Genomic DNA, 20,409 nt, shown 5'->3' with positions numbered 1-20,409 from the left:
TAGGAGAAGGACACTCCAAAATCAAACCATTGTCCTCTAGTCTTGAGTAGTGCCATAACCTCTGTACCATGGTCTTCCACTGTCTGGGTTTAGAGTTCTCTTGCTTGAGGGAGCACTCGGGCACACAATTCTTATCTTATTTCTCTTCCTCTTGTTTTGTTAAAGTTTTTTATAGTTTATATAGGAGATATTTATTTTAGTGTTACCGTCCTTGAAATATTTTATTTTTCCTTGTTTCCTTTCCTCACTAGGCTATTTTCCCTGTTTGGGGCCCCTGGCTTATAGCATTCTGCTTTTCCCACTAGGGGTTGTAGCTTGGCAATTGATAACAATAATAATAATTCTATACTTTTCATATCGCGTCTTTATATTACTCTTCAAATACTACTTTTCCGGTGAATCTTTGATGACTTACGATTTAGTAAAACGTAAAATATATAAGACTTAAAATAAGTTGTAGCTTGAATGACAGTTTTTTTTTAATATATGCTAATATGATAAGGCTAAATAACTGTTAATGGTATAAATTATGTTAATTATCTCTTTCAGAATTGCGAATATATGATGAGATAAATAATTACTTTTAGATCTTAAATGCAATTTGCTTATTCGTATTCATTAGTATTTGGTATTCAAATGAATAATTTTTATTTATTATCTATCAAAAGTTTCTTCTATTGATATGTCTTACAAGTGATCATATTATTATTATTACTTGCCAAGCTACAACCCTAGTTGGAAAGCAGGATGCTATAAGCCCAGAGGCTCCAACTGGGAAAATAGCTCAGTGAGGAAAGGAAACAAAGAAAAATTAAATATTTTAAGAAGAGCAACAACATTAAAATAAATATCTATATAAACTATGAAAACTTTTAACAAAACAAGAGGAAGAGGAATAAGATAAAACAGTGTGCCTAAGTGTACCCTCAAGCAAGAGAACTCTAACCCAAGGCAGTGGAAGACCAGAGGCTATGGCACTACCCAAGATTAGAGATCAGCGGTTTGATTTTGGAGTGTCCTTCTGCTAGAAGAGCTGCTTACCAAAGAGGAAAGTGGCCACTGAACAATTACAGTGCAGTAAGAATGGTTTGGTAATCTCAGTGTTGTCAGGTGTATGAGGACAGAGGGATATATATATGTGTGTGTATGCATATACAGTAAGTATATATATATATATATATATATATATATATATATATATATATATATATATATCATCTTCTCCCACGCCTATTAACACAAATGACCTTGGTAAGATTTCGCCAGTCGTCACTATATTGTGCTTTTAAATCAATACTTCTTCACTCATCATCTCCTACTTCACACTACATAGTCGTCAGCCATGTATAATCAACATTAACCGTAACTCGGATATGTCCTTTGGATCGCGTCTGTTTATGGTCTTTTTATGCTGGGCTATACCCGCAAATTGTCTTAGTTCGTCTATGCATCGTCTTGTACCCCTTCCCCTGCTCCTTTTGTTATTCTTAATGTCCATCTATTATCTATCCTGTTCTATGTGGAGAAAAGGTTTGCATATTGCCATGATCAGCAAATCTGTACTAGCCAGAGTCACCCACACTAGGTTGGTTAGCAGTAGGGATCAGACTAAAGTCTCTCAACATCACCAATAAGCAGTGGCCAGCTTGGGGAAGAAAGCTGGACAAACCCCACTCATGAATAAGGACATGTCTGAGGGCTTTGTCCTCCAGCGGATTAGAAACTGCTGCATTAGTTGTTGGTGTTGTATGTATGAAGGTATTTGTTATCCATGTAGGATGGGGTTGTTAGCCTCACTCCCTGCAATGATTACAACATGGAAGATTCTTTTCGTTCACAAAAATCATTCCAGTCAGCTAAAAATTGTCTAGTTACTAGGTATTTTTATTATATGTCTTTCAGCCTTTTAATGGGTTAGAATTTATTTTTTATGAAATGCATTAGGATGATTATACCGACATTCATATACTTTTATTTAAAGGTTTAAAGGTTTAAAGGTCGCTCATGAATGGCAGAGGCAAGGGACAGTGACATTGCCCTAGCAAACAGGACAATGCCCTAGAGACTGACCATATATTATATGTTCAGCGCCCAAGCCCCCTCTCCACCCAAGCTAGGACCGGAGAGGGCCAGGCATATGGCTGCTGATGACTCAACAGATAGACCTGTAGGCTCCCCTCAACCTTAGCTCGCAATGATGGTAAGGTTGCAGACACTAATGGCACTAACGAGACTGAGCGGGACTCAAACCCCCGACTGGTAAACACCAGGCAGAGAATACTTTTAAATCGACCAATAGAATATAGTAATAGTCAGTTAATATTTTTGATGGATTGAATTCATAAACCCACTTGTCGTAACCTCTTTGATGTGGATGGGAGTTCGTGCCCCCTCAAGCTCGATATGTTGTCTGTAACCTCACCATCCTTGTGTGCTAGGGATGGTTGTTTGAGGGGAATCTATAAGTCTAAATAGTGATGCAACACCAGCCATTGCCTGGCCCTCACAGATCCCAGCTTGAGAGTGGCCTTAGGCGCTGATCAAATGTACGGTCAGTCTCTAGGGTATTGTCCTGCCCCCTTGCCTCTGTCATTCATGGGCGACCTTTAAACTTAAAAATCGCTCAAAGGGATTTTTGAGTCTATTAGTATCACCTTATGTCAACTTGTCGTGAATTCAACATTTCGATATTGACAAAGGATAATTCATTCCTAATGAATGCAAATGAATTCAACTCGAGCTAAATGTAAGTGTCACTTGGAGAAGCTGGACCTTCAAGTAACACCTCTGGCACAGTATGATCCTCAATTAAGTCAATCAATCAACCTGTGTAATTCTAAGTGGGGTGTCAATTACAGGGGATTCGTGACAGGGTTCTTGGAAGACAATATCAAGTTATTGATACCGATTATCTATTGTTGCTTTACTAGACACGTTATCGAATAACTACTCGGTCTCTCCCCGTCTCTTGGGTAGGGGGAGACGGAGGAATCATACCCTGGTGAGGAGTTATATATATGTGTGTATATATATATGTATATACTGTATATATATATATATATATATATATATATTTTTTATACATAGATATATATATATACCAGTATATATATGTGTGTGTATGTATGTATGTATGTTTAAATATATATATATATATATTTAAACATACATACATACATACACACACATATATATACTGGTATATATATATATCTATGTATAAAATATATATATATATATATATATATATATAGATAGATAGATAGATAGATAGATATATATATAGATATAGATATATAGATATAGATATAGATATATATATATAGATATAGATATAGATATATAGATATATATATAGATATAGATATATATATATATATATATATATATATATATATATATATAAATATATATATGTATATAGATATAGTATATATATATAGATATATATAGATATAGATATAGATATAGATATATATAGATATACAGTAGATATAGATATAGATATAGATATATATATATATATATATATATGTATATATATATATATATATATATTTATATACATATATATATATATATATATTTATATACATATATATATATATATATATATTTATATACATATATATATATATATATATATTTATATACATATATATATATATATATATATTTATATACATATATATATATATATATATATATTTATATACATATATATATATATATATATATTTATATACATATATATATATATATATATATACATATATATATATATATATATATTTATATACATATATATATATATATATATACATATATATATATATAATGTATAGTACATCCCTTTTTCTGTCCGGATGATAAAGAGTATTTTAAATTATAAGAAAGAAGAACGTTAAATCTGGATAATCTTCCCTTTTAAAAATCGTACTTTCAAATACTTTCTGAAAAGTAATATAAGACAGGTTCAAGATAATTTACTCACATTAATATAAATAAAAAATGTAAAATTTTAAAAATAAAAGGTCGTTAATATTTATCACTGAATTAATAATAGTGAAGGAATAACTTAAAAATAATGGATTTTTTACGACAGAAACTACAATATGGCTTTCACGTTTAGACCTTGCTTTATACATATAATTTTAAAGGACATAGGTTAGAAATGTATTAATAAGAAGCAGAAATAACCATAAAATCAACTTTATTAAAAGAAATGTCTTTTTTTTTGGGGGGGGGGGGCAGTGGGGGGGTCATCATATAAGACATATGCTAATGTCTCCCATTCGTGAAAGTAACATTACATCTTGATGACTTTACGCCCCCCCCCCCCCCCCCCCCTCCTTACTCCTGCAACTGCCCACTTCCTACCCCCATCCCCCTTACATTTTGAAAATCATTATTATTATTATTATTATTATTATTATTATTATTATTATTATTATTATTATTATTAATTGCTAGGCTGCAACCCTAGTCGGAAAAGTAGGAGGATATAAGCCCAAGGACTCCAAAAGAGAAAATTATTCACGTTAAAAGATTCTGTTTACAAATGTTGATAATGTTCTATTGAACGGCCTTAGTAATTTTATCTCCTTTTTTTATTCCTTTTTTTTTTTAGTCGAAGATAAGAGAAAATAACTTTTAATGTTCGACCGAGACTTTCTTGATAAATTGGGATGCTTGTGTTTCATGCTTCAGGCTCGTCCTCTCTCTCTCTCTCTCTCTCTCTCTCTCTCTCTCTCTTACATTGTTGTCACAGATAAACCATCATTTCTAAAATAATTAGCCTAAATTTTGTAGAAAATATAACTAAGAATCTAATTCTAAATCCAAAGAAAAATGTGTATTAAAAAAAAATAATTTGATTTTATTATACATTTATTACCCAGAGTCTACCCATGTATTTCATCCGTGCTTAGAAAGTGGATTTTGGTTTAAAGGTAACTCATGAGCGGCAGAGTCAAAGGACGATGACAATGCCCTAGCTCGCAGGACAATACCCCCAGAGAATCACTATATACCAATATGATCAGCAAACAAGCCCTCTTTCCACCCAAGATAGGCCCAGGTAGGGGCAGGAAATGGCTGCTGATGACTCAGCATGTAGATCTATAGCTCCCCCAAACCCTCATCCTTAGCTCACAAGGATAGTGAGGTTGCACCGACCAAAGGAACTAACAGGTTTGAGCGTGACTCGAACCCCAGTCCCAACAGATCACCAAGCATGGATATAAGCTAGTTAAAACTAAAAAAATCTATGGAAAGAAAAATGATAAGTCATGTGACGGAGGTTCAGTGAAACTTGTGTGTGATGCAGCCGAAAATTTGCAGACTAAAAAAATTTAAACTAAAAGCAAATCTCGCAATAGAATACAAAGATGATGTTTGTAACTTGACAGAGCAAAATAAATAATAATAATAATTTTGGAACGTGAAGAGAACGAGACACATGAGTGGATATGTTAGAAATATCAGAAGACGAACAAGAATTTGAAACTAGGAAATAGCTATAAAAGCATATTAGGATGCCATAAGTAATTTCATCACGACTCATTTCACGGTGAAATGGGATAAAGTGATTGCACTTTAAGCTTGCACCAAGAATGAATGTTATTTATGATAAAATAAAAAAAAAAAAACTCGAATGAGTGGTATGATTTATAAGTATTTTATATCATAGATGATAAATTGGTTTACTCCAAAAATAATATGACCGAAAGATGATACAAGGAAACTGGACAACCACGAGTTTCCACGCGCAGTACCAATCAAAATAATTTCATAATATATCGATATTTCGAATCTCTATGTAATTTTCATTCATAAAACCCTTTAAATTTGAATTCTATCCCAAAATTAGTTTAAATTATATATTTATCAAAATAATATATATTCACTAGGGATTCAATTATCTCTTTAACTGTATAAGAATTATTTTTTCCTCTAAAATCGAGGGGCTTAATTTGCTTGTGCGCAAGTTTCTCGGAATGACAGCAGCAGTACAACAAAGGAGCAGAGGAAATCCAGAGCATTTCAAACATTTATACACAATTTGAATCAGCTAATTAATTAATACAACAACTTGGATCAAAGCCTCGTCATGTTTTCCTTTTAAATGTTTTCATCTGTGTTGGGCCAAGGATTACGTCGACGAGATTTCTATTTTGATTTTTAATTTTTCTGTTATTTTTCTTTTTCTTTACTTATTTCTCCTTTTCAATTTCCTATTTGTGTACATGAAAGGTCTTGGTGTCTTTCGTAGCCTTATTATTATTATTATCATTATTATTTGCAAAGCTACAGTCCTAGTTGGAAAAACAGGATGCTATAAGCCTAGTGGCCCCAACAGGGATAAATAGCCCAGTGAGGAACGGAAACAAGGAAATAAAAAAACTAAAAGAGAAGTAATAAACAATAAAAATAAGCTATACCAAGAACTAAAGTAAATAAGAAAAGAAATAAGATAGAATAGCGTGACTTAGTGTACCCTCAAGCAAGAAAACTCTACTCAAGACAGTGGAAGACCATGGTACAGTTTCTATGGCACTACCCATGACTGGAGAACAATGGTTTGATTTTGGAGAATCCTTCTCCAAGAGGTTGCTGCTTCCCAGAACTGAAGAGTCTCTTCTACCCTTACAAAGAAGAGATAGCCACTGAACAACTCCAGTGCAGTAGTTAACCCCCTTGAGCAAAGAAGAATTTTTAGTAATCTCATTGTTGTCAGGTGTATGAGGACAGAGGAAAATGTGGAAAGAGTAGGCCAGACTATTCGGTGTATGTGTAGACAATGACAAAATGAGCCGTAACCAGAGAGAGGTTCAGTGTAGTAGTATCTGACCTGTCAAAGGACCCAATAACTCTCTAGTGGTAGTATCTCAACGGGCGGCTGGTGCTTTGGCCACCCGACTACTTGTAAATCGTAATATTTTGTAAATCGCAAACTTGACCTCCCCATAAAGACAATCGAATTGAAACCTGTTCCAATGAATTACATTCACCCTTATAAAATATATTAGTTTGTATTAAATGAATAATCTCTCATCTGCCTATAGCCCACCAGACCTTGTAACAAAGGTACCAGTGTGTGTGTAATTTATATATCACGTACTTAACTAATTATATTTATGACATATGTCTGCTAATTACAAAAATCTAACAAATGTGGTAATGCCGTGAGGATCTTTTAACATTATTTCACAAGAAATTTTCAAATCTCAAAACCATCAAAGGAAAACAAATGAGGAGAGCGGGGGGGGGGGGGTTACTGTCTACGTCTATTTTGGCAGGTGGCGTCACTATCACCTCGTTGATTGACATAATTATGATAAAATCCTTCGTACCAAAACTATGCAAGAGAGATAGAAAAGTAAAGTATCATTATTGGACGAAATTGAGGGTGTCATTCTGGTTCGTTTGAGTCCTTCTTAATGGATATGGAATCTTGGGTTTCATGTTTCAGGCTCGTCGACTATGCAGAAAACGATCGATATTGAGCGGGACTGGAACCCCCGTCCCACAGATCGCGAGGCAGGGACGTAAGCTACTTATGGCTAAAAAAACTATGGGATAGGAGCAGGAATAAGAAATAGTTGAGAGAGAGAGAGAGAGAGAGAGAGAGAGAGAGAGAGAGAGAGAGAGAGAGAGAGAGAGAGAGAATTCAACACCAGACCAAAGAAAGCCTGTTGCTGTTTTGCTGGATAACCGGGGGACGTCAGTGACAGGATACTCTCTTTCTATCCTGCCTGTCTCGGAACCCCAAACCGAGAGGTAGTCCTGAATCGGAAGACACCCAAGAGGAAGGATCCTCAACGGAGTCAATTTCTTAGGGCTTGACCCGATCCCAGGACTCTCGGAGAACCCGAGTCTCTTTACTTTAGGTTATCCAGGACGATACAGACATCACTGCCATTACTCATCAGAAAATATTTTCCATATCAGCAAGCTTCATTGTTTTATGCAATGTTTATTAATTTATTTGATAAATTTATATTATTTGATAAACGTTAATAATTATGAATTTAGATGCTCTTAACATTGACTATTATTATAGCTACGTAGGAATTTTAAAGGATTTTTTCTATCGAAAAAGTCAGAAGTATTTTGGCCAAGTGCAAAGAGACTGTGATGTCATCAATCCAAAACGACATTCCTGAAGTACACATACCTAAACATATGATATTTTCATTATTAAAAATTCTTATGAGGAAATCTATTCCGTTATTTAAATTAAATACGATTAAGAAAAAGAGAAATAAATGATATTGGGACTAAGATCACAATCTTCACTAATCTGTTTACGTGACTCCGCCCAAACAAACTCTTTCTTAGTCCCTTTGGACTAATTGTAACACACCAAATATTGATTATGGATACAAATGTTGGTTTTGTATAGAGTTTCTTGGAAAAAAAACTTAATTATGATTGTATTTTATAAAAGAGAAGTCTTTTAATACTAATATTACTGCTGTAGACATCGGTGGCATTTTCCATTCAACAACTTCAACTGAATACATAGTACGATTCTCGTAAACCAAAAAAAGCTCTTATTTCTTTAATTTCTAAGTGAAAGTGAAGATTCTGGAAAGCAAAATTGAAGAAAGGAATGGAGAAATAGTGCAAGGCTAAAAATAATAAAGGAAAAAAATGATCGTAAACAAAATAATTCATTGTTGGGTAAAAGGCTTAAGCCTTAAGAGGATTGCATCCGACTTAAAATCCCTTTTTGTCTTCCCGATGTAACGGTCTGTTTTTCCCCCCGTCCGAAATTCTCCCCGGGGGAAATATGGCCCAGGATATATATTCCCCTATGCTTGGTGGAGGTAACCATTATTTCGGACAGGGGAAAAAAAGACCATTACACCTTGTCATAAAAGTAAGTCATTAATTTCTTTAGTTTTAATGTTTTTGGAGTGCGCAGTTCAACATTACCTCTTGCCAGTACAAGTTTGTGACCTGGGAAGGGGGTACGGGGGCTTGCCCCCGGATAGGGGTTGTGACCTGGGAAGGGGATCCAGGGGCTTGCCCCCAGCTAGGTATTGTGACCTGGGAAAGGGGTCTGGGGGCTTGCCCCCGGATAGGGGTTGTGACCTGGGAAGGGGATCCAGGGGCTTGCCCCCAGCTAGGTATTGTGACCTGGGAAAGGGGTCCGGGGGCTTGCCCCCGGATAGGGGTTGTGACCTGGGAAGGGGGTCCGGCGGCTTGCGCCCAGCTAGGTGTTGTGACATGGGAAGGGGGTCAGGGGGCTTGCCCCGGATAGGGGTTGTGACTTGGAAAGGGGGTCCGGGTGCTTGCCCCCGGATAGGGGTTGTGACCTGGAAAGGGTGTCCGGGGGCTTGCCCCCGCCTAGGGGTTGTGACCTGGGAAAAGGGTCCGGGGGCTTGCCCCCGGCTAGGTGTTATGACCTGGGAAGTGGGTCCGGGGGCTTGCCCCCGGCTAGGTGTTGTGACCTTGGAAGGGGGTCCGGGGGCTTGCCCCCGGCTAGGGGTTGTGACCTGGGAAAGGGGTCCGGGGGCTTGCCCACGGCTAGGTGTTCTGACCAGGGAAGGGGGTCGGAGGCTTGCCCCCGGCTAAGTGTTTTGACATGGGAACGGGGTCCGAGGGCTTGTCCCCGGCTAGGTGTTGTGACATGGGAAGGGGGTCCGCGGCTAGGTGTTGTGACCTGGGAAGGGGGTCCGGGGGCTTGCCTACGGCTAGGTGTTCTGACCAGGGAAGGGGGTCCAGAGGCTTCCCCCCGACTAAGTGTTGTGACCTGGGAACGGGGTCCGAGGGCTTGTCCCCGGCTAGGTATTGTGACATGGGAAGGGGGTCCGCGGCTAAGTGTTGTGACCTGGGAAGGGGGTCCTGGGGCTTGCTCCCAGCTAGGTGTTGTGACCTGGGAAGGGGGTCCGGGGGCTTGCCCCTGGCTAGGGGTTGTGACCTGGGAAGGGTGTCCGGGGGCTTGCCCCCGTTAGGTGTTGTGACCTGGGAAGGGGATCCAGGGGCTTGCCCCCAGCTAGGTATTGTGACCTGGGAAAGGGGTCTGGGGGCTTGCCCCCGGATAGGGGTTGTGACCTGGGAAGGGGATCCAGGGGCTTGCCCCCAGCTAGGTATTGTGACCTGGGAAAGGGGTCCGGGGGCTTGCCCCCGGATAGGGGTTGTGACCTGGGAAGGGGGTCCGGCGGCTTGCGCCCAGCTAGGTGTTGTGACATGGGAAGGGGGTCAGGGGGCTTGCCCCGGATAGGGGTTGTGACTTGGAAAGGGGGTCCGGGTGCTTGCCCCCGGATAGGGGTTGTGACCTGGAAAGGGTGTCCGGGGGCTTGCCCCCGCCTAGGGGTTGTGACCTGGGAAAAGGGTCCGGGGGCTTGCCCCCGGCTAGGTGTTATGACCTGGGAAGTGGGTCCGGGGGCTTGCCCCCGGCTAGGTGTTGTGACCTTGGAAGGGGGTCCGGGGGCTTGCCCCCGGCTAGGGGTTGTGACCTGGGAAAGGGGTCCGGGGGCTTGCCCACGGCTAGGTGTTCTGACCAGGGAAGGGGGTCGGAGGCTTGCCCCCGGCTAAGTGTTTTGACATGGGAACGGGGTCCGAGGGCTTGTCCCCGGCTAGGTGTTGTGACATGGGAAGGGGGTCCGCGGCTAGGTGTTGTGACCTGGGAAGGGGGTCCGGGGGCTTGCCTACGGCTAGGTGTTCTGACCAGGGAAGGGGGTCCAGAGGCTTCCCCCCGACTAAGTGTTGTGACCTGGGAACGGGGTCCGAGGGCTTGTCCCCGGCTAGGTATTGTGACATGGGAAGGGGGTCCGCGGCTAAGTGTTGTGACCTGGGAAGGGGGTCCTGGGGCTTGCTCCCAGCTAGGTGTTGTGACCTGGGAAGGGGGTCCGGGGGCTTGCCCCTGGCTAGGGGTTGTGACCTGGGAAGGGTGTCCGGGGGCTTGCCCCCGTTAGGTGTTGTGACCTGGGAAGGGGGTCCGGGGGCTTTCCCCCAGCTAGGGGTTGTGACCTGGGAATGGGGTCCGCAGCTAGGTGTTGTGGCCTGAGAAGGGGGTCCGAGGGCTTGCCCCGGCTAGGTGTTGTGACTTGGGAAGGGGGTCTGGGGGCTTTCCTCCAGCTAGGGGTTGTGACCTGGGAAGGGGGTCCACGGCTAGGTGTTGTGGCCTAGGAAGGGGGTCCGCGGCTAGGTGTTGTGACCTGGGAAGGGGGTACGGGGGCTTGCCCCCGGCTAGGTGTTTTGACCTGGGAAGGGGGTCCACTGCTAGGTGTTATGACCTGGGAAGGGGGTCCGGGGGCTTGTCCCCGGCTAGGTGTTGTGACCTGGGAAGGGTATCCGGGGTCTTGCCCCCAGCTAGGGGTTGTGACCTGGAAAGGGGGTCCTTATTCTTCCTCCCTCGTATTAGCAGTACTTTCCAACAGTTTGTTGTTAAGTAACTGCTTTTTAAGCAAATCTAAGTGAGGGCCGATAGAATAGCCATAAAAAACTAAAATGTTATAATTATAACGAAGTAGAGAAGCAGGAAAAAAGAAAGAATTGGAGAGAGAGAGAGAGAGAGAGAGAGAGAGAGAGAGAGAGAGAGAGAGAGAGAGAGAGAGAGAATTCAACACCAGACCAAAGAAAGCCTGTTGCTGTTTTACTGGATAACTGGGGGATGTCAGGGACACAGGATTCTCTCTTACTATTCTGCGGCCTTCCCCACACGCATCACTATCAAACCCATGTTTGGGTCTTGTACCACTATTTTTATGTCTTCTTTTCAATTTCTAGAGATTTTAGACGACTTCTAATGTCATTTTGTCCTTCTTCCACTACTTTTAGTGAGGTCTGAATGGATTTTAATAACTCATCCATCAGGAGAAGCCTGACTGCATAACGAACTGACTGACATGATAGATGCGCAGCGGGATGCACTGCGCATCTACAACAAACCAAATATGTTTTTCTTTTGCCTTAACTTAACACACACACACACAAACACACACACACATAATGTTGTTATTTTCACCAGTTTATTAAATCTGCCAGATGTACTGGGCGGATCGCAAGGCCTTGAAGAGGCAAGATTCCCAAAACCTTCCAGGAGTTAACTAAAATACGGCGATAAAATTTACAATTTTATTACAAAAATAAACTCTGATAAAGACAAACAACATCCTTAAGCATTCACAAGAGTTAATGGAAAAAACAAGGCTGACTCTTGGTAATATAACACGTGCTCTTCAAGCACAAAGTCCACACCGGACTCATCAACAAACTGAAAATAGTGCCAATTCGAATTCACTACACAACGAATCACACACCAAATATCCCTATTCTTATATAACTCAGGATTCAGATCCCCAATCACAAGGATCTCTACGTTAAACTGCGATATAAAAAATAAACGTCTTGCACACAAACTTCTACTACAACCAACCTGGTACACGAGGTAGAGAGATAAGAACAAATTAATAAACAACTTATCTTTAGGGGGGACGAAGAAGCAAAGAGGCCGAGCGAGGCTCAGCAGCTTCGAAGAAAAGTTGTCATTGACACTAAACACATACATAAGACATTTTTGTCATGTTGCCTTGATTTTACGTTAGATTCACCATTGATATATCATAAACAGACAATTTCCACAACACTCCCTCCTTCCCCACCAGGTGGTTAAGATTTAGGTTCCAATACAGTCACGTATTAAACCTCAAGTCTTTCGCCCGCGAGATCCCCCAGCCTTGCCCTCATTTGACGAAACGTTCATGAAGTCAAATGGCGGGACTTTCGAATGGCCAGTTCGAAAATTCCCGACATATATATATATATATATATATATATATATATATATATATATATATATATATATATATATATATATATATATATATATATTTGTGTGTGTGTGTGTGTGTGTGTATAATGCTGAATCCCCTACTGCTGCTACCTCCACGGTCATCTAAGGCACCGGAGGAAGCAGCAGGGCCTACCGGAACTGCGTCACAATCGCTCGCCATTCATTCCTATTTCTAGCACGCTCTCTTGCCTCTCTCACATCTATCTTCCTATCACCCAGAGCTTTCTTCACACCATCCATCCACCCAAACCTTGGCCTTCCTCTTGTACTTCTCCCATCAACTCTTGCATTCATCACCTTCTTTAGCAGACAGCCATTTTCCATTCTCTCAACATGGCCAAACCACCTCAACACATTCATATCCACTCTAGCCGCTAACTCATTTCTTACACCCTCACCACCTCGTTCCTAACCCTATCTACTCGAGATACACCAGCCATACTCCTCAGACACTTCATCTCAAACACATTCAATTTCTGTCTCTCCATCACTTTCATTCCCCACAACTCCGATCCATACATCACAGTTGGTACAATCACTTTCTCATATAGAACTCTCTTTACATTCATGCCCAACCCTCTATTTTTTACTACTCCCTTAACTGCCCCCAACACTTTGCAACCTTCATTCACTCTCTGACGTACATCTGCTTCCACTCCACCATTTGCTGCAACAACAGGCCCCAAGTACTTAAACTGATCCACCTCCTCAAGTAACTCTCCATTCAACATAACATTCTACCTTGCACCACCTTCCATTCTCGTACATCTCATAACTTTACTCTTTACCCACATTATCTCTCAACTTCCTTCTCTCACAGACCCTTCCAAATTCTGTCACTAGTCGGTCAAGCTTCTCTTCTCTGTCTGCAACCAGTACAGTATCATCCGCAAACAACAACTGATTTACCTCCCATTCAGGGTCATTCTCGTCTACCAGTTTTAATCCTCGTCCAAGCACTCTAGTATTCACCTCTCTCACCACTCCATCAACGTACAAGTTAAACAACCATTGCGATATCACACATCCCTGTCTCAGCCCCACTCTCACCTGAAACCAATCACTCACTTCCTTTCCTATTCTAACACATGCTTTACTACCTTTGTATAAACTTTTCACTGCTTGCAACAATCTTCCACTAACTCCATATAACCTCATCACATTCCACATTGCTTCCCTATCAACTCTATCATACGCTTTCTCCAGATTCATAAACGCGACATACACCTCCTTACCTTTTGCTAAATATTTCTCGCATATCTGCCTAACTGTAAAAATCTGATTCATACAACCCCTACCTCTTCTAAAATCACCCTGTACTTCTAAGATTGCATTCTCTGTTTTATCCTTAATCCTATTAATCAGTACTCTACCATACATTTTTCCAACTACACTCAACAAACTAACACCTCTTGCATTACAACACTCCTGCACCTCTCCCTTACCCTTATATAGTGGTACAATACATACACAAACCCAATCTACTGGTACCATTGACAACACAAAACACACATTAAACAATCTCGCCAACCATCCAAGTACAGTCACACCCCCTTTCTTCAACATCTCAGCTCTCACACCATCCATACCAGATGCTTTTCCTACTCTCGTTTCATCTAGTGCTCTCCTCACTTCCTCTATTGTAATCTCTCTCTCATTCTCATCTCCCATCACTGGCACCTCGACACCTAAAACAGCAATTATATCTGTCTCCCAATTATCCTCAACATTTGTAAACTTTCAAAATATTCCGCCTATCTTTTCCTTGCCTCCTCTCCTTTTAACAACCTTCCATTTCCATCTTTCACTGTCTCTTCAATTCTTGAGCCAGCCTTCCTCACTCTCTTCACTTCTTTCCAAAACTACTTCTTATTCTTTTCATATGACTGACCCAATCCCTTACCCCACCTCAGGTCAGCGGCCCTCTTTGTCTCACGTACCTTGCGCGTTACTTTCACATTTTTCTCTATATTTTTTCATACATATATATTTATATATACTGTACATAAAAATATGTATGTATATATATATGTATATATATGTGTGTATATATATGTAAATTTATATATGTATATATATATATATATATATATATATATATATATATATATAAAATTTATATATATATATACACTGTATATAAAAATATGTATGTACATATATATATATATATATATATATATATATATATATATATATTGTAATATAAATATGTATGTTTAAATACACACACACACACATATATATATATATATATATATATATATATATATATATATATAATGTATAGTATATCCCTTTTTCTGTCCGGATGATGAAGAGTATTTTAGAATTAAAAGAAAGAAGAACCGTAAATCTGGATAATCTTCCCTTTTAAAAATCGTACTTTCAAATAATTGCTGAAAAGTAATATAAGAGAGGTTTAAAATAATTTACCCACATTAATATAAATAAAAAGTATAAATTTCATGAAATAAAATGTCGTTATTATTTATCACTGAATTAATAATAGTGAAGGAATGACTTAAAATGAATGGATTTTTTACGACAGAAACTACAATATGGCTTTCATGTTTAGACCTTGCTTTATACAATTAATTTTAAAGGACATAGGCTAGAAATGTATTAATAAGAAGTAGAAATAACTATAAAATCAACTTTATTAAAAGAAATGTCTTATTATTTGGGGGGGTCCATATGAGACATATGCTAATGTCTCCCGATCGTGAAAGTAAAATCTGTCTAGAACGAAAAAACATCACATCTTGATGACTTTACGTCCCCCCCCCCCTTACTGCTGCAACCCCCTCCCCTTCCTACCCCAATCCCCCTACCTTTTGAAAATCATTATAATTATTATTATTATTATTATTATTATTATTATTATTATAAGACCAAGGACTCCAAAAGAGAAAATTATTGACGTTAAAAGATTGTTTACAAATGTTGATAATGCTGTTTTGAACGGCCTTAGTAATTTTGTCTCCTTTTTCTATAATTTTTTTTTTTTTTTGGAGTCGAAGATAAGAGAAAATAACTTTTAACGTTCGACCGAGACTTTCTTGATAAATTGGGATGCTTGTGTTTCATGCTTCAGGCTCGTCCTCTCTCTCTCTCTCTCCTCTCTCTCTCTCTCTCTCTCTCTCTCTCTCTCTCTCTCTCTCTCTCTCTCTCTCTCTTACATTGTTTTCACAGATAAACCATCATTTCTAAAATAATTGGCCTAAATTTTGTAGAAAATATAACTAAGAATCTAATTCTAATTCCAAAGAAAAATGTGTATAAAAAAAAATAATTTGAATTTATTATACATTTATTACCCATAGTCTACCCATGTATTTCATCCGTGCTTAGAAAGTGGATTGGTTTAAAGGTAACTCATGAGTGGCAGAGTCAAAGGACGATGACAATGCCCTAGCTCGCAGGACAATACCCCCGAGAGAATGACTGTATACCAATATGATCAGCACACAAGCCCTCTTTCCACCCAAGATAGGCCCAGGTAGGGGCAGGAAATGGCGGCTGATGACTCAGCATGTAGATCTATAGCTCCCCCAAACCCTCATCCTTAGCTCACAAGGATAGTGAGGTTGCACCGACCAAATGAACTAACAGATTTGAGCGGGACTCGAACCCTAGTCCAACAGATCACCAAGCAGGGATATAAGCTAGTTAAAACTAAAAAATCTATGGAAAGAAAAATGATAAGTCATGTGACGGAGGTTCAGTGAAACTTGTGTGTGATGCAGCCGAAAAAGATTTAAACTAAAAGCAAATCTCGCAATAAAATACAAAGATGATGTTTGTGACTTGACAGTGCAAATGAAATACAGTGTAAAATAAATAATAATAATAATTTTGGAATGTGAAGAGAACGAGACACATAAGTGGATATGTTAGAAATATCAGAAGACGAACAAGAATTTGAAACAAGGAAATAGCTATAAAAGCATATTAGGATGCCATAAGTAATTTCATCACAACTAATTTCACGGTGAAATGGGATGAAGTGATTGCACTTTAAGCTTGCACCAAGAATGAAGGTTATTTATGATAAATTAAAAAATAAACTTGAATGAGGGCTATGATTTATAAGTATTTTATATCATAGATGATAAATTGGTTTAATCCAAAAATAATATGAACGACATAATGGTAGCCACGACAACCATGAGACTTGCAGGCGTAGTACCAATCAAAATAATTTCATAATATATCGATATTTCGAATCTCTATGTTATTTCCATTCATAAAACCCTTTAAATTTGAATTCTATCCCAAAATTAGTTTAAATTATACATTTATCAAAATAATATATATTCACTAGGGATTCAATTATCTCTTTAACTGTGTAAGAAAATTTTTTCCCCTAAAATCGTGGGGCTTAATTTGCTTGAGCGCAAGTTTCTCGGAATGACAGCAGCAGTACAACAAAGGAGCAGAGGAAATCCAGAGCATTTCAAACATTTATACACAATTTGAATCAGCTAATTAATTAATAAAACAACTTGGATCAAAGCCTCGTCATGTTTTCCTTTAAGATGTTTTCATCTGTGTTGGGCCAAGGATTACGTCGATGAAATTTCAATTTTGATTTTTCGATTTTTCTGTTATTTTCCTTTTTCTTTATTTATTTCCCCTTTTTCATTTCCTATTTGTGTACATGAAAGGTCTTGGTCTCTCTCGTATTACTATTATTATTATTATTAATATTATTATTATTATTTGCAAAGCTATAGCCCTAGTTGGAAAAACAGGATGCTATAATCCTAGTGGCCCCAAAAGGGATAAATAGCCGAGTGAGGAACGGAAACAAGGAAATAAAAAAAACTAAATGAATTGTTCCACATTCCTCTATGGAAGTAAGATCAGAGGATTGTTTCATTAATAACATGCTGACATTTTTAAAAGAAATCTTACAATCTGATCAATCATTCTATGCACGGGTCTCACGAGTGAATGTTTGGTTTGTGACCTGTGCGAAGAAAATAACAGAGAACATTTTGGAACGTGAAGAGAACGAGACACAAGGGTGGATTAGTTATTAAATATCAAATCAGAAGAAGAACATTAATTAGAAAACAAGGAAGCAGTTGGAAAAGCATAGTAGGTTACCATAGCTATTTTCATTACAACTGATTTTAAGGTGAAATGGGATAAAATAATTATTCTTAAAGCTTGCACCAGTCACCAAATAAGACTTTTTTTTATGTTAATAATAACATTAAACCTTATATGATGACATTACATCTTGATGACTTTACGTCCCCCCCCCACTCACTCCTGCAACTGCCCCCCTCCTACCCCTATCCCCCCTACCTTTTGAAAATCATTATTATTATTATTATTATTATTATCATTATTATTAATAGGCTGCAACCCTAGTCGGAAAAGTAGGAGGATATAAGCCCAAGGACTCCAAAAGAGAAAATTATTGACGTTAAAAAATTCTGTTTACAAATGTTGATAATGTTCTTTTGAACGGCCTTAGTAATTTTATCTTCTTTTTTTATTCATTTTTTTTTTTTTGAGTCGAAGATAAGAAAAAATAACTTTTAACGTTCGACCGAGACTTTCTTGATAAATTGGGATGCTCGTGTTTCATGCTTCAGGCTCGTCCTCTCTCTCTCTCTCTCTCTCTCTCTCTCTCTCTCTCTCTCTCTCTCTCTCTCCTCTCTCTCTCTCTCTCTCTCTCTCTCTTTGTTTCTCTTACATTGTTTTCACAGATAAACCATCATTTCTAAAATAATTGGCCTAAATTTTGAAGAAAATATTACTAAGAATCTAATTCTAAATCCAAAGAAAAATGTGTATTAAAAAAAATAATTTGAATTTATTATAAATTTATTACCCATAGTCTACCCATGTATTTCATCCGTGCTTAGAAAGTGGATTGGTTTAAAGGTAACTCATGAACGGCAGAGTCAAAGGATGATGACAATGCCCTAGCCCGCAGGACAATACCCCCGAGAGAATGACTGTATACCAATATGATCAGCACACAAGCCCTCTTTCCACCCAAGTTAGGCCCAGGTAGGGGCAAGAAATGGCTGCTAATGACTCAGCATGTAGATCTATAGTTCCCCCAAACCCTCATCCTTAGCTCACAAGGATAGTGAGGTTGCAGCGACCAAAGGAACTAACAGATTTGAGCGGGACTCGAACCTCAGTCCAACAGATCACCAAGCAGGGATATAAGCTAGTTAAAACTAAAAAATCTATGGAAAGAAAAATGATAAGTCATGTGACGGAGGTTCAGTGAAACTTGTGTGTGATGCAGCCGAATATTTGCAGACTAAAAAAAATTAAACTAAAAACAAATCTCGCAATAGAATACAAAGATGATGTTTGTAACTTGTCAGAGCAAAATTAATATTAATAATAATTTTGGAACGTGAAGAGAACGAGACACATGAGTGGATATGTTAGAAAATATCAGAAGACGAACAAGAATTTGAAACTAGGAAATAGTTATAAAAGAATATTAGGATGCCATGACTAATTTCATCACGACGAATATTACGGTGAAATCATGAAATGGGATAAAGTGATTGCACTTTAAGCTTGCACCAAGAATGAATGTTATTTATGATAAAAAAAATAAAATAAAATAAACTTGAATGAGGGCTATGATTTATAAGTATTTTATATCATAGATGATAAATTGGTTTACTCCAAAAATAATATGAACAAAACTTGATCAATAACGAAAAGACAACCACGAGTGTTGCAGGCGTAGTACCAATCAAAATAATTTCATAATATATCGATATTTCGAATCTCTCTGTAATTTTCATTCATAAAACCCTTTAATTTTGAATTCTATTCCAAAATTAGTTTAAATTATACATTTATCAAAATAATATATATTCACTAGGGATTCAATTATCTCTAACTGTATATGAATTTTTTTTTCCCCTAAAATCGAGGGGCTTAATTTGCTTGTGCGCAAGTTTCTCGGAATGACAGCAGCAGTACAACAAAGGAGCAGAGGAAATCCAGAGCATTTCAAACATTTATACACAATTTGAATCGGCTAATTAATTAATAAAACAACTTGGATCAAAGCCTCGTCATGTTTTCCTTTTAAATGTTTTCATCTGTGTTGGGCCAAGGATTACGTCGACGAGATTTCAATTTAGATTTTTCGATTTTTCTGTTATTTTTCTTTTTCTTTATTTATTTCTCCTTTTTCATTTCCTATTTGTGTAAATAGAAGGTCTTGGTCTCTCTCGTATTATTATTATTATTATTATTATTATTATTATTTGCAAAGCTACAGCCCTAGTTGGAAAAACAGGATGCTATAAGCCTAGTGGCACCAACAGGGATAAATAGCCCAGTGAGGAACGGAAAAAAGGAAATAAAAAACTAAAAGAGAAGTAATAAACAATAAAAATAAGCTATACCAAGAACTAAAATAAATAAGAAAAGAAATAAGATAGAATAGCGTGACCTAGTGTACCCTCAAGCAAGAAAACTCTACTCAAGACAGTGGAAGACCATGGTACACAGGCTATGGCACTACTCATGACTGGAGAACAATGGTTTGATTTTGGAGAATCCTTCTCCTAGAGGCTGCTGCTTCCCAGAACTGAAGA

General features: G+C 38.3%; 1 protein-coding gene across 1 annotated transcript in view; it reads right to left on the bottom strand.

Moving 5' to 3' along the window:
- Positions 1–20,409, bottom strand: part of LOC137651073 (uncharacterized) — a 29,425-nt gene that overhangs the window by 2,319 nt on the left and 6,697 nt on the right. The window contains exons 3-7 of the mRNA XM_068384210.1: positions 11,172–11,339; positions 10,425–10,894; positions 10,111–10,320; positions 9,462–9,917; positions 9,173–9,357 (exon numbers count right to left, since the gene is read on the bottom strand). Coding sequence (XP_068240311.1) covers positions 9,173–9,357; positions 9,462–9,917; positions 10,111–10,320; positions 10,425–10,894; positions 11,172–11,339 — 1,489 coding nt within the window. The remainder of the gene's footprint in view (positions 1–9,172; positions 9,358–9,461; positions 9,918–10,110; positions 10,321–10,424; positions 10,895–11,171; positions 11,340–20,409) is intronic.

The sequence above is a fragment of the Palaemon carinicauda genome, chromosome 12, assembly GCF_036898095.1.
Source record: "Palaemon carinicauda isolate YSFRI2023 chromosome 12, ASM3689809v2, whole genome shotgun sequence".
Lineage (NCBI taxonomy): Eukaryota > Metazoa > Arthropoda > Malacostraca > Decapoda > Palaemonidae > Palaemon > Palaemon carinicauda.
This window is presented reverse-complemented; position numbering and strand designations above follow the sequence as displayed.